The sequence below is a fragment of the Equus asinus genome, chromosome 17 (genome assembly GCF_041296235.1).
Source record: "Equus asinus isolate D_3611 breed Donkey chromosome 17, EquAss-T2T_v2, whole genome shotgun sequence".
NCBI lineage: Eukaryota > Metazoa > Chordata > Mammalia > Perissodactyla > Equidae > Equus > Equus asinus.
Window position 1 is genome coordinate 50,750,812 of NC_091806.1, and position 14,239 is coordinate 50,765,050.

Below are 14,239 nucleotides of genomic sequence, written 5' to 3' on the forward strand. Positions count from 1 at the left end.
GCTACATCTCCTGCTGTTAAAATGTCAGATGCCAGCGAATGCCCCAACACCTAGGACCACAGCTCCCCGAGGACCACCAAGGTCTGCTGCATGAGCAAACCCCCACCCCCACGCTGACACTCCCTGTCACGCCACTGCCATCCCCACCTGGGGTCCCTCTTCTTTGCGAGCTGGGCTCTGCACTGAGGAGAACCTGAGCCCCCCAGCATCTCTTTCCTCGTCCAGTCTTTCAGAACAAGAAGTGTTCCTTGTTTCTCTGCATCGTGTTGAGCACCAGCACACGCACAACTTTCCTCAGCTGTTTTGGGCAAAAGACATTTATGGTTACAGAGAGTGAATGGCAGAAAGGTCACCTGGAGTAAACACACTTTGCAGAAACACCAGGCTGGGGATAGGGCGGGGGCACACCCGGCCGGCAACTGTGCCCCGGTCCACCTCCCTCGCAGACGGTGGGTTCTCAGCAGTAGCACTTCTGCTCTCTATCCTAAGTTTCTGTTGAAGAAATGCCTGCTGACTCAGGCCCGTCAACACGGCTCGGTGTGCAGGGTGTGGAGGCCCGGGCCTTCCGGTGCTCAGTGTGCAACCTTGCCAGAGCCCACAGCTTCGTCTGGCACCTGACCCTGAGAGCTGGGGTCGTGTGCCCTTAGGATGAGAGACCCTGTGGCCCATGTCCTATTCTTATTCCCAGGGGGAAATGGCCTGGAGAGGAAGTCACAGACGTGATGACAAGAGAAGAGGGTGGACATCTCATGCCCAAGGCCCCACAGCACGCCCCACAGCACCCCCGCTAGCACCACAGCCCAGCATCTGGGACTTTCCCTCCAGACCGTGAATCAGAAAACAAAAACTCACGCTTGGTATATGTATTTCAGGCGAGTATTCTTAATCTAGCCACTGGATTTCACTTTATTTATACAATCCTGTAATGAGTTTATTAGTGGGTGAATTTATTCTGATTGCTTCGTCAATCCTGCTTATTAGGAGTAAAGTTAAAAAATACTCAGGAACAAAAATGTAAACTTTCCTTAGAGGACTTTCATTGTCTATTTCATATAGACCATTTATTAAGTTAGAAGGCTGAAAAGTAAAAATATATTTTACAATCAAAGAAAACTCTGGACACTGGACCCCAACAGAATCATCAGAAACAAGGTTCTGAGCATCATTTCCAGCCACAGCCACCACGCCAACCCCAGAGGACACTGGTAAAGGGCGCAGGGTGGCCCTCAGGAGATGCTGAAGGGCCAGACCCTAACCACACAGAACCCCTTTCTCCTCACTCACACGGGCCTGGGGACTGAGGCCAGAGAGGACATCAGTGCACCAGGCCCTTTGGGCTCCGAGCTGGCCCAGGCTGTGCCATCTGGCCCCTGCACACATATGGGAGACGCATGTGGCTCTGCCAAGGATGTGCGAGGAGGTCTCGGGCCCCGGACACCGGCAGCCATCCAGGTCCGGCTCAAGCCTGTGGTGGCCCCGCTGTGAAGCTGGCTAACACGCCTCCCCCAGGGCCTGCGCGGTGCTTCAGAGAACACAACTTCCCAGCGGTGAGGAGCAGGCTGCCTCCACAGCGAGTGCTCCAGCACGAACACAGCATGAAATGAAGAAAAGGAGAGTCTAATTTAACAAATAAAGGCCTTATAAAATATGATCTCCCTTTATCTATTAAAAAAATACAGAGTTCATGAAAAAGGAAACTAAGAGATGTGGCAAGTTTAGAGTCGTCTTAAAACCATGACTCTCCCTCAAGCTAGGGCCCACCAATGAGCGAGCGTGTGTGTCCCACATCCCTGCACGTCCCAGCGAGAGGTGCTCCTGGAGGCCCACGCATGCGCAGCCTCCCGGCACCCCAGCAAAGGCAAGGCAGAAAACACTGGGCCACCGGGGACATGGGGGCCGGCACTGTCTGTCCCGTGCCAAGTTTGTCAAGGTCCCACCAGACAATCCAGAGAGCAGCAGGACTGCCCAACACTTCCTCTGTCTGAGGAGAAACCCACTGCTGAAACATGAGTTTTGATTTATGAGAAAGCAGGGCTCACCGAGTTCAAGCAAGCAGCCTGAACTCCTTCCCCAACAGCACAGCGCCGCCGCTCCAGAAGCCCTTACCTGGTCCAGCACCACCCGCCACCAACCGCCTCTTCAGCCTACAAAACCACTCCGACAAAGCACACCCGAGCAAAACACACCCGTGGGGGCAGAAGGCAGTCTCTTCCAGCCGACAGTAAACTTAACCTGTGTGCGCAGAGGGAAAAGGCCAACACTGAAGCTCTAACTTCCTTGTGCTAAATCGTCCACAGAGGTCCATGCTGCCGGGATCCACACGGGGGAGACTGTGTGTCCAGAGGCTGAGGTGACGACTCAGCAGGAGGAACAGTGACCGTGACTTATTGAACGTTGTGACCCCAGACATGCACCTGCGCACGTAAGCCGTTCAATGCACGCGCATTATTTAAAGTGCATTACTTCTGAGAAATTTCTCAAATTTGATTTCACTAGCCAACCTGTCCCCAGTTTGTGCCCATGGCCAGGGCCAGTGTGTGGTCCAGACGTAGCACGCACACCTCCAGCCTCTTGGCAAGACTTTCAAATGCTGACGTTCACGAGACTGCTATTTCTGTCACCAACTGAATTCACATGACTGGGGCACAACGTCTGTTTAGATCAACATCAGCAGTAAGCCAAGAGGTCCTAAATACCCTTTAGTAAACAAATACAAAGCACTGTGTCTATTACTTTTTACCCCCAATTTCAGGTTCTGTTGCAAGAGAGAGAAGCAGCCCCTCGGAATGACACTCTGGGAAGTTGGCATGAACACAGCAGGGCAGGGGAAGGGGCGCTCCAGGAGCTCAGGACGCCTGCTCAGGCTTCGTCCGCCCTGGACACCGGCTCCTTCTGCACTGCTGAGGCCGACCAGGACATGGCGAGCAGCCCACGTCCACAAAGAGCATCCAGGGAAGGACACGAGTTTCAGTTTGAAAGTTGTAAAAATAACCCCAAATCAGCTGTTACTGGGCTCTCTGTACCTTAAATTAACAGGTCTATCTCAATTAAGCCAATAACTGCATGCCATTAATCACCCCAGGAGGAGGCTCCATACTTCCTAAGGCCCTGGCAGAGGCAGGCAGCTCCCACAAGGCATCCGGGAACAGGTGAGAGGAAGCGCACGGCACTTGAGGACGTGCATCCTCAAGCGGCGGGAAGGTGCATGTGTGTACACAGGACACGCCGTGTCTGCCCCTCTCCCAGCACAGCTAGGAGGAAAGCCACCCACACCCACACCCCCAACCAATGGTTGAGAGTAGCCGCCAGGGACCGAAAACCCACATGCATCCCACCCAAGGGTGTGGGCCAGGGAAACAGATGTCCGAGGGAAGGGGCTACACGGGGGTCTTTCACGGGAATCTCATCGGGACAGTGCTCCCTGGGGAACCCTGGGGTTGGCAAGTCCAAAGGGCTGGGAGCAACGTGGCAGCGAGGGGCGCGCTCTAGGACTCTTCGCCCATCTGGAGCAGGGAGTTGATGGCTGCATCCTTGTTCCCTCTCTGGGCTTCCAGCACAGAGCGGATCACCTCCCGGTCCATGTTGGGGAACATGTCCTGGATGGCTTTCAGGTCCTCCTCATTACAGCGGGGCTGGGCGCTCACGGCTGCCGGGGGCAGGGCCACGGGCAGCATGCCGGGGCTGCAGACAGCAGGCACTCCTGCAAGCAGAAGACGGAGTTCAGGAAAAACAGAACGTCACCAATGCGTGAGGCTGGTACTGGCTCAAGGAAGAGCGTGATGTGTTTTACTGGCCTCCCTGAGGGATGGGGTCCCCTCAGGTCTCACGACCACCAAGCCCCAAGGACATCCAGGAAACATGACCTCAAATACCAACCCAACAAGAGAAAAAAGATGCTGTAACTTCGTGTGGTGACAGGTGGTAACTAAACTCATCGTGGTGATCATCTCGTGGTGTATACAAACTGGGTGCTGTACACTTGAAACTGACGTAACATTATGTCAATTATACCTCAATAAAAAAACCAAAAACCCCACCCAGACACCCATGGGAGAGACGAGGGTGAGCAGCCCCTCTGTGTGACTCCAACTTCATTCATTCACTCTCCTCCCACAACAAAATGCAAGGTTCATCTTCCAAATCCCACACAAGCCTGCTTCACAGCTGGGGGGGGGCAGTGAAAACAAGGGGCTCAAACACTTTGATCCCTTAGGAACTTGTAGATTCACTCCATCGGGGTCAATTTTCACTGACCAAAGGCCACTAATTCTCTTCTTCTGAAAACAAAACAGCAGATAAATCTTTACCCAAACATCTGAGGTTAAGTCTTTTCCTTTATCACACACTCTAGAAAATAATTCCCCAGCGTGCCACGTATGTCCTAATCGTATACTGACAAGGAAATAAAACCACGGCAGGCACTAAATGCCCAGTGCGGCTGCGCGCTCACATGCAGAATGCACATGACACACGTGGTAACAACGCACAACCCAAGAAAACGCTCACGAGGACCTGACGCGTCTGCGCGGCGCGGTCTCTTCTGTGGGGTCTCCTGGATGTTCAGCCCCGTCAATTCCATGTGGGGCCCTGATGTCACCTCCTCACACCACATGAGTCCCCTTCACTCCCTCTCTGTTAGATGTGGGATGACAAACTCAGAGATGTGAGGACTCAGAGCCCACAGAGGAAGGCCTGTGGCCTCTGACCTGCTGGGAACTCACAGTCCCTAAGTGCCGATGCAGCCCGACCCCCAGTCAAGGCTCTGACGCGTCTCAACACTGTTCCCTGAGAGACACAGACGGATCTGAGGATGGAAAGTGCTAACGAGACTGAACAGCTAACACACTGAGGAATTCCTATTAAATACCCCCTGAAAAAGTCCAAAGGGATTTAAAATCACTACTACTTTAACTTCAAAAGCACAAACAATCCTGCCAACCAGGCCCATGGGAGCGTTAGGCTGAGAAACAATTTTAGCATACGATTTCTACTCCCTTTCTAAACTCAAAAGCTCCCACAGGCAACCAAACACCATCTTTAACACCAAGCCAAATGACAAGTGGCAGGGAGGACCTCCGACTGCTGAAACGAGGCGCACAACTGAGGCCTCATTTGCCACACACAGGCCTCTTCCTGGACGGAGGGGACGAAACCCACTTCCAAGGTGCCAGCACTCACCGCTCATGTCTGCTCAGAGAGGGCCCACTCACCACCTCCCGAATCCCTCCAGGCCAGACCTTGCCAAGGTGGCTCCACTCCTGACCCGCCGGCCTTCAGTCCTGGCCATCCTAAGAGGCCAACCTTCACCTTAGTCACAAGTGAAGGACGGGTCGTCACCTCAGGTCATAGGTCAAAGGCAGGTCATTACCACCCCTCACAGTCAAGGGCAGGTCGTCACCTCCCCACCTCACAGGTGAGGCAATTGAGGCTGGTGAGATCAGGTCACCCAGGTCGCAGCGTGAGCAGGAGGAAGGGGATTGGAGCCCAGTCCCAGCCCAAGGCAGTGCGTCCCCACCCCCTGAGTACAAGGAGAAGAGAAAGCACATCACAACCCTGACATCTTCAAGGCCCCGAAGGTGCACAATGATCCTCCTTCCTTCTCAGATGGAGGACTAAGAGCTGCGTGACTGCCTGGCCTATCTCTGAGGCAAGTGCCCCGCCTGGAGTGACCCCTCAGGGCCTCACGGTGGATGGACAGCCATGCCCTGCAGTCCAGAGGGCCAATGCCATGCACCAGACAGGCTACCGGTGCAGTAGAGGTCACAGAGCAGACATGGAGCGGGGGGACACAGAGTGAACAGGGAGCACAGGGACATAGAGCGGACACGGAGCACAGTGACACAGAACGGACAGGAGCACAGGGACACAGAGCACAGGGATACAGAGCAGACAGGGAGTGCGGGGACATGGAGCACAGGGACACAGAACGGACAGGAGCACAGGGACACGGAGTGGACAGGAGCACAGCGACATAGAGTAGACAGGAGCACGGGAACACAGAGTGGACAGGAGCACAGCAACATGGAGTGGACAGGAGCACGGGATGTCGTGTCCGCACCACTACACCTCGTGCACTCACGCTGCTCCCTCTCACAGCCTTCCCAACAGGGAAAGTGCACTTGCTGTTTGCATCCCCACCACTGACATCTACGCAAGCAGACCCTCTCCTTCCAGAGTCCACAGGCCTGAGGGGGACAGGGAAGAGAAGTGGTGGGTACCTCAACAATCTACGGTGAGGAACGCAACGTGTTGGCATGCCAGGATTTAAGAACCCAGCCTGCTGTCGACCAAGAGAAAAAAACCCCTGCCTGTTCCCAAGAGCGAGCTCAGGTCAAAAGGGACACTCAGAGGACCATCACGGCCCTGCAAAGCCCGGCCAGCACGTCTCAGGGATACCTCCCAAGAGAAGGCAGCTCCCCTGCTCCAGACAACTCCAAGTCTGCGTGCCCGAGCGTCCTCCAGGACGAAACTGCCGTTTTGACCACCCACAGAACTGAGGGTAGACATGCCCATCAAACCCTCCTGTGAAACAGGAACGGGCAGAGACTCTATAGGGAAGGGATGGACCAAGAGCTCTGCGCATCGGCAGAACCCAAGAAGAGGGTCCTGGGGCTCAGTAGGCGAAGAGGTGGAGCGAGCCCTGTGGACAGTGCAGCAGCCACCTGGCGAGGACAGGGCCCCGCTCAGCGCCCTGCCTCAGCTCCCGGAGCGCAAGCACTGACACCAAGGAGACGCGCAACACACGGAGCAGGAGCAGCGTCGCCCGTGCGGTGGGACGCTGCTCGGCCACGCGCACACAGCGTCTCTGCGGCCCAACGTCTGAGTGAAATCAAGTTCCCAACTCACAATCAAATGACGTCACAGAAAATGGAAACATGACTTGCTGTTTCAGAGGAGCCGATTCTCCAACCCGACTGCACAAAGACCACGCAGGCACAAGTAAAAGCACAGCAGTCCACGTAACGTGACACATGGAAGAAAGACGTCACTTTATGGCCCGAGAAGGTCTAGTCGGGCACCCAGATGCAGCAACGGCCAAGGTGCACATGACACAGGAGTCACGGCCTTGGAGATGCTCTTGCTGCGAAGACAGCAAGCAGACCGGAGCCTGAAGGACGGTGTGAGGCGGCTGGAGGCTTGTTCAATCTTGCGACGGTGCACATCAAAAAGACCTACGTGACTACGTAACTGTGGTGCCACATTTCAAAACTATCAGGTCTGATTAACAACCACATTCCAGCCAGGAGGGAGGGAATTCTAAGTGACAGTTTGAGAAATTAATAAAAACCCAATTCTCACTTTAAGTGAGATACCGTATGGCACTTAGCTTTGAATTTTGTGTTTGCTGTGAAATCCACTTATGGGGAGAACGTGGCTGGGCCAGCAGTCGGCTGCACTTCACCCCAAATCCAGGCGCAGCTCTAATGTGGCGGTTCATGTCATGGGCGCCACCAGACTGCCTCTCTCTGGACTCTCAGAGAAGCGCCCAGGGCTGCTGCCAGGCCAAACACCCCTGCAGGACAGAGGGGCGGGTACACACGGGTCGGCTTTGCTTTTGCACTGTCGAAAAGCATCAGCATCTCCACCTCTGGTCAGCTCCACAGAAACCACTGGACCCTGCACTAGAGACCTGCTCCTCGGTGGGGGATGGGGGGCAGTTTGAGCTTAAAGAGAAAGAGGAACAGGAGAGAGTGGCAAAGCAACCAAGCGCCAGAAACAGACCGTCTTCCCAGCAGGGATGGATTTCCAGACACAGCCAGCAAACGCATACTGCCCACCGCTGTCTGCACAGAGCACACCTCTTGGGCCCGGCTCAAGGCCGGCCTGGCCCCATCAGTGGCCCCAGCCCCAGGGCCCCTCCCTGGCCCCCTCGGGGAATGGCATCCAGCAGTCACATCTGTGCAGGTAGACAGAACTACAGATGGCGAAGACGTGGGTGGGGACAGCAGTTCCATCAACAGCCTGCAGAGACGTGGAGGTGGGAGGGAAAAGGTGAGAGTCACGTTAACTCAAGGCCACGGCGGAGGCTGCACACCAGGCCAGGTCCTCTGAGTCAGTGAGCACGTGAACCTGAGAGCCGGGTGTGCACCGGGAGCGCTCCTGTCACAGGCCAGGCTGCAACGGCCAAAACCAGACGTTCTATCAACAATCCACGTGCACAGAAACAAGGAGAACAGCAGTGCAAAGGATTCCAGCAAGGACACAGGGCACGTGTCCCCGGGCAGCATGTGCTGGCCCTCCATCTCACCTGCCACTCCACTGGCAACCGCTTTCCTCTAGAAACTGGCTATGCAACCGCCAGGCTCCTGGGCATTGCTCCAGCTCAGAAAACCCCAAAGCACAGCAAGGAGAACTTGTGACAGGCTCTCCTCGTAACCCACTGCCGACTCTCCACATTGGACCCGTGTAGCTGGGTGTCCACGGGACCCCGCCTGCAATGCATGGGCTCCACTACCTGCCCCTGCACCGCCAGGCCACCTGTGGGGGACGGGGAGGATGGCTGGGAGGAGGCAACACCTGCAATGACCACAACCCAGGGTCCAGCGGCCGTCCAGGAGCAGGGGCCGCAGACAGGCTGGTCCTCGCACACAGAGTGCGCTCCGGCAGTTCGGGAGCAGGCCAATCTTCACCTGACTGGTTTTCTCTCTTTCTGTTCTGCAATTTCCATTAAAGAGAAACGGCTTTATAAAGTTACACGTTTCTTCCAGGTGCTTCATGTTTAGACATTTCTTCTAAAATTAAGATTAGAAAACCCACAAGAAAGTCTCCTTGGAGACATGGCTAACTCCAGGCCGAGGCAAGGAATGCCCACAATGAGCCTGGAATGTCCTGTAGCACCAGAAAGGAAGGCCCAAAGGACAACAGGGACACACGCAAAGGACAAATAACCCAACTCCCTCTGTCCATGTCTCGGGTAATTGAGTGACAAAACAAACACTGTTAGTAACAAATTATAACCACAGGATAAAACAGGAAACCACAAGTAACGCTGCTCTAGGGAAATGGTGAATCAACTCAAGATCTGACAAGAAACAGGACACTGACGTGGTCTTACCTGCCTCCTATACAAAACACCTCTTAGTTAATAGTTACAAAGAAAGCAGGGCAGCTGCCCAGTGAGCAGGTGGGCAGACCCTACCATGGTGCAGTGAATAGTGGCACCACCAGTACCGGGGCGAAGGGACCACAGGCCGTGCCGGGGCCTGAGAAGACCTGGCCTGCCCCGGGGCAGTCTGATCAAGGGCAGAACACCCTGAACTCGCGCTGAACCCTCTAACTCAGGGCGCAGCCTCCAAGCTCTGAAGCCTGCCTCACCCCTGGCAGGAAGTGGGTTGAGGCTGGCTTAGGGTTAGGGTGTGTCCAGAGCAGGCCTGCTCTAGGGCAGGTCATGCGGCTGCGCCAGGTGTGACTGGGGTGCTGGCCTGGGCTCTCTGCTCTGGTGGGGCAGAAACCCCACAGCAGCCCCGCTGCCCCAACCCCAAAGCAGCACCCTGAGCATGAGCAGCTGGGGCCCCCACCCGCACATCTCCTCCTCTCCAAGGCCCTGCTCCACAGATTCCGGCCACTTCTGCCACCGAGACTCTGGCCTTGGCCTCCTCAGCACCCTGCTTGGACCCCAGCTCCCTGCACATAGCAAAGATACTGTCTTGGGCAGAGATGGGGTGACCGTGGGGCTTGCCCCATTTCCCTTCTCCCGGGAGCCAGTCTTGTACCACACGCGGCCAATGCCTGACAATAGCTGCTGCCTTGTTTCTTTTGCCCAGTTTGATGGCTGTTTATGGCGGGAGGCTAGCTGAGTCCAGTTGCTGTTGTAGCCAGAGTGGAAGTTAACCAACAGACTAACATTAAGATTTGAAAATTCAAAGGCATAAAAGCTACAATCCACCTTGATTTTGCTGTGCTGTCATCAATTGCTAATTTATAAAGGTAAATAAACATGACAGGAACAATAACATTAGAGCACATGGATCATTTCACCCAACAAGAATGTGATCTTTTGTTACAATAACTCATATGCTAAAGCGTTTAGAAATTACGTTTTTACAGCTCCATGAATTTCAACTCACCTTATTTGTGTCAACAGGGAAAACACATTCCACTTCCTATGTATGCATAAAAAATTCAAATATAACACCAGACCTTTGTTTGTTTTTGGAAGGATCTCCATGCATCCCCATGCTCCTCCCTCCCTGCTCTAAGGCCCTCCCAGCAGAACGACATCGGAAAGGCTGGGGGTCACATACCTGTGAGGGGTACGTAGCCAACGCCCTGCTGGTACACAGTGGGCATCAGGACCACGGGCTGAGGCGGCATCATCATGGCAGCAGGCAGCGACTAAAACACACCAAAGTCAATCCCGGGGTCACAGAAGAACGCATCACACATCAAAACCCCACCGCTTCCCATCCTGCCAAAGCAGTCCTGAGAGGGACAGCACGCTGCCTGGAGCCCAGTCACACGACCTGGGACAGAGGCACGGCTGGCTGGCCAGTCACGGAGCCCAATCAACCTCTTCAGATGCTCCCACTGACACCACTCCACCCCCACAACTCTGCTGGGAGATCAGGGGGTGACCGACTGGCACTAGAAGATGCTGTAAGACCCACAGACCCACAGCTAACTGAGACGCAATCAAAGAACACAGTTCAAGAAAGTCAATTTAAGGATAAAATTTAGAATCAACACCCATAACATTTCACAAGAGTCTCTCTAAGATTTTACTATTTAAGTGTAATAACAGCTTTGCATATAGGTAAAAACGTCTGTTAATGACAGGTAACAAAGCATTTATGAGTAAAATCATGTTGTTGTGGGGACCTGCTCTACAACAGCCCAGAATTAAGAGGGAGAGGGGATGAAACAAGTCAGCACAAAGAGGGTGAGTGTGGAGCTGGCTGATCAGCCCACACGGGGTCTGCCAGACTCCTCTCTCTACTTCCACACACGTCGGGAATTTTCTATAGTAAAAGTTAAACAGCCACTACGATCATAAGACCACCCGGGTGACACACAGGGGGCAGCAGGAACCCAGGATCCTGGCTCCCTATCCCTGCACCACCAACTGCTCCCCATCACCCCCAAGGGCCCTGAGAGCGTGGAGCACCAGGATGGTGTGGGCAAGAGCTCAGGGGACTTGAAGCGCTAGCCACGGCCCGGCTCTGTCTCTGTGCTGAGCTCCTCAGGGGTAAGCGGTTCCAGAACCAGGAGCTGAAGTGGCCACTGGCCACTGGGGGCTGGCAAAGAGCTCACCACGTCTTCCCGCCCTGCCGTCCCCAGGCCCCTCACCGTGTACGACAGGACCAGGTTGATCATGCCCTCCTTGTCATCGCCCTGCCGCCCACTCAGGCTGTACCACTCGTCCAGCACCTTGCCCTGCTTCAGGGACTCAGGAATCGTGACGTGCGTCCAGGCGATGCGGTCATCCATGGAGAAGGCTCGCTGAGGGGGACAGCAGGGGAAGACCACGCTGCATGACCCCACCCCAGCCTCCTTCAGAGCCCCTCCCCTGGGATCAGGCCCTTGGCTCCTCCTTCGACCTTCCGGGCAGAGGGTAAACCTCTGGGGCTGCCCCCTCTCTCCATGACTGGAAGGGAGGATCCCATGGGGCCACGGCCCTCGTCCCCATCTCTCTGGCCAGCAAGGGCCGCAGTCAGGCGCCTGGAGTTGCATGGCCCTTCCTCCCCACCCTCTCAGTTCCCTCTTGGGTTCCCTCGCAAGCCCGACCGTCCAGTGACAGGAAGGGAGCAAAGGCAGCACTCTCTCTCTAACCTCGCCCCCCCACCCATCCCTTACTGGCCTGGGGCCGCAGAGGCACTGGGCAGAAGGTAAAGACTCAAGGGAGGGCAGAGGGCGCAGGCACCACAGGGCCACATCCTGCTTGCTACCCACCTGACCCCCAAGCTCTCACTCTGCTGACCAGGCCTCCTGCGGCCCTGGCCCGGCCTCAGGAGGGGTGGGGCACTCCCAAACAGGAGCCCAGAGGACCAGGCTGGGGAGAGCCCCATGGCATCTATCGCACCCTCCTCAGGAACACCAGGATGGGCTCACTGTGACTCGCACCGCCAAGAACCCTACTTCCCCCAGCCCCGGGTCTGACCCCTTTACATCCAACCTAGTCACAAACAGCCGGCTGCCTCAATATGCCTTGTCTGGGGGTGACAATGTCAACACCCCATCCGCAGAGTGCTCAGTGTCTGTGTCATTGGGGATGGGGTACATGTGCCTGGTTTGGGGGTGATGTGTCAAACGCCCCATCTGCAGAGTGCTCAGTCTGTGTCACTGGTGATGAGGTTTCTGAACCCAAGCTGTGAAAGATCCTACAGAGGGCACAGCTTTTCACTATGGCTGGGGACACCAGGACACCTGTCACAAAGCATAAAATGCCCCGTGTCCAGCACACCTAGGGTTCCCAGAGCAGGCTGAGTCGCCAGAACGACACAGTGCCTCAGCGACAGGAGGGCGGCCCCTCACCTCGTCAAAGATCTCCAGGTAGAAGGAGTCCACACCCGGGGGCACCGTGCACTGGATGACTTTATTCCAGCGAGGGTTCTTGGCGCCGTTGTGCGCCGTGGGCGTCTCGTACACCGCGTAGCCCAAGCGCAGCCGGCAGTACGGGTCCATACGGGTCATGCCGTAATTCTTTGCCAACTTGGCCTGAAACAAAGCCAACGTCAGAAAACAAGGCAGTCACCATCAGACTGAAAGCTCAGGGCTCACCTAGGTGGTCTGATCCTTCAATTCATCACTTCTGGGCTTTTCCGGGTATGAATCCAGCCACTCAAATCAGCCGGTACACGGTCATAACTGTGCTCCTGGGCACCAGGAGTAAGACAGTGGTCACGGCTCGCGTTGTGCATCTCTGCGGGAAAACACGGAGTGCCGGGCCTGACAGGCATCAGGTCACTTGCAGACACTTGGAGCGGGGGTCTGGAAGGAGGACTTCAGGGCGCCTGGTCCTGCAAGTGCGCTAGCTCCCTCTCCCCTCACGACTGTTTCACAGTGCTCAGCTCTGTCTGCTGCCGCCCGTTGGCCAGGGTCACAGGCCAGTCACCCTCAGTGTCACAGGTCTCCAAATCCCGAGAAGCCCAGCCACACCTCACGTAGGTCGTGAGCCCAGCCCCAGTGACACAGGCAGCCTGGGGCGGAGGGGTACGGTGAACACGGTAAGGGAGAGGGAGGCTTCGCTGGACCGGATTACCACTCAGCTGGTATTTACTCAAAGTGGGAACAGGCTTCAACATAAAAGCCAGAGCCATGAAACTCCTATGAGAAGAAAACAGAAAACCATCACTGTGATCTTGGACAAGATCTCTTAGATACAACAGCAAACATACAAGCCAAGAAAGAAATCTCGATACACAGGACTCCGTCAACATCGGATACCTGCTCTCTGAGGAACTCTGTCAGGAGGATGGAAAGACCAGCCGGATGGGGAGAAAATATCTGCAAATACCACATGTCTGATAAAGAACCTGAGTCCAGAATATACAAAGAACTCTCCAATCTCAGTAACTAAACACAACCCAACCCAAAATGGGCACAAGGTCTGAAGAGGAGGGTCCAGCCCCTGGCCAAGAAGTTAAGTTTGTGCCCTCTGCTTTGGTGGCCCAGAGTTTTGCTGGTTTGGATCCTGGGCACGGACCTAGCACCACTCATCAGGCCATGCTGAGGCGGCGTCCCACACAGCACAGCCAGAAGGACCTACAACTAGAGTGTACAGCCATGTGCTGGGGGGGCTTTGGAGAGAAGAAGAAGAAAAGAAGATTGGCAACACATGTTAGCTCAGGGCCAATCTTTTAAAAAAAAATCTGAATAAGAAATCCTGACGGCAAATGAGCAAATGAAACACTGCTCAACGCCACTTAGTCGTCAACAAAATACAAATGAAAACTCCAGTGAGAACACCAGGAACCTCCTGGAACAGCTTAAATCCAACCCAACCCAGTACAGGTCAACCCCCGGAGCACCGGGGCCTGCACGTGGCTAGCGGAAGCACGGTGTACCCACCAAAGGACTAGGAGTCCACTCCCAGGTACTGAGCCAATCAAAGGGCAACTTCCGTTCACACAGAACCCTGGATGTCACAACTGCCATAAGCTGGAACAACCCTGTGTTCTCCAATGGGGCAACGGATGAGACTGGCCCAGCCACACCACTAGTGATGAAGAGGAATGAACAGCCGGTGGATACATGCAAGAACAAAGCCGAATCTCAAATGCATTAGGCCAGCAAAAGGAGC

The 14,239-nt window shown here is 55.1% G+C and overlaps 1 protein-coding gene across 1 annotated transcript in view; it reads right to left on the reverse strand.

Moving 5' to 3' along the window:
- Positions 1-1,031: 1,031 nt before the first annotated feature.
- Positions 1,032-14,239, reverse strand: part of TOLLIP (toll interacting protein) — a 30,940-nt gene continuing 17,732 nt past the window's right edge. Inside the window, exons 3-6 of the mRNA XM_044749885.2 lie at positions 12,472-12,654; positions 11,287-11,439; positions 10,245-10,335; positions 1,032-3,700 (exon numbers count right to left, since the gene is read on the reverse strand). Of these exons, the coding sequence (XP_044605820.1) occupies positions 3,486-3,700; positions 10,245-10,335; positions 11,287-11,439; positions 12,472-12,654 (642 nt within the window). The 3' untranslated portion in view covers positions 1,032-3,485. The remainder of the gene's footprint in view (positions 3,701-10,244; positions 10,336-11,286; positions 11,440-12,471; positions 12,655-14,239) is intronic.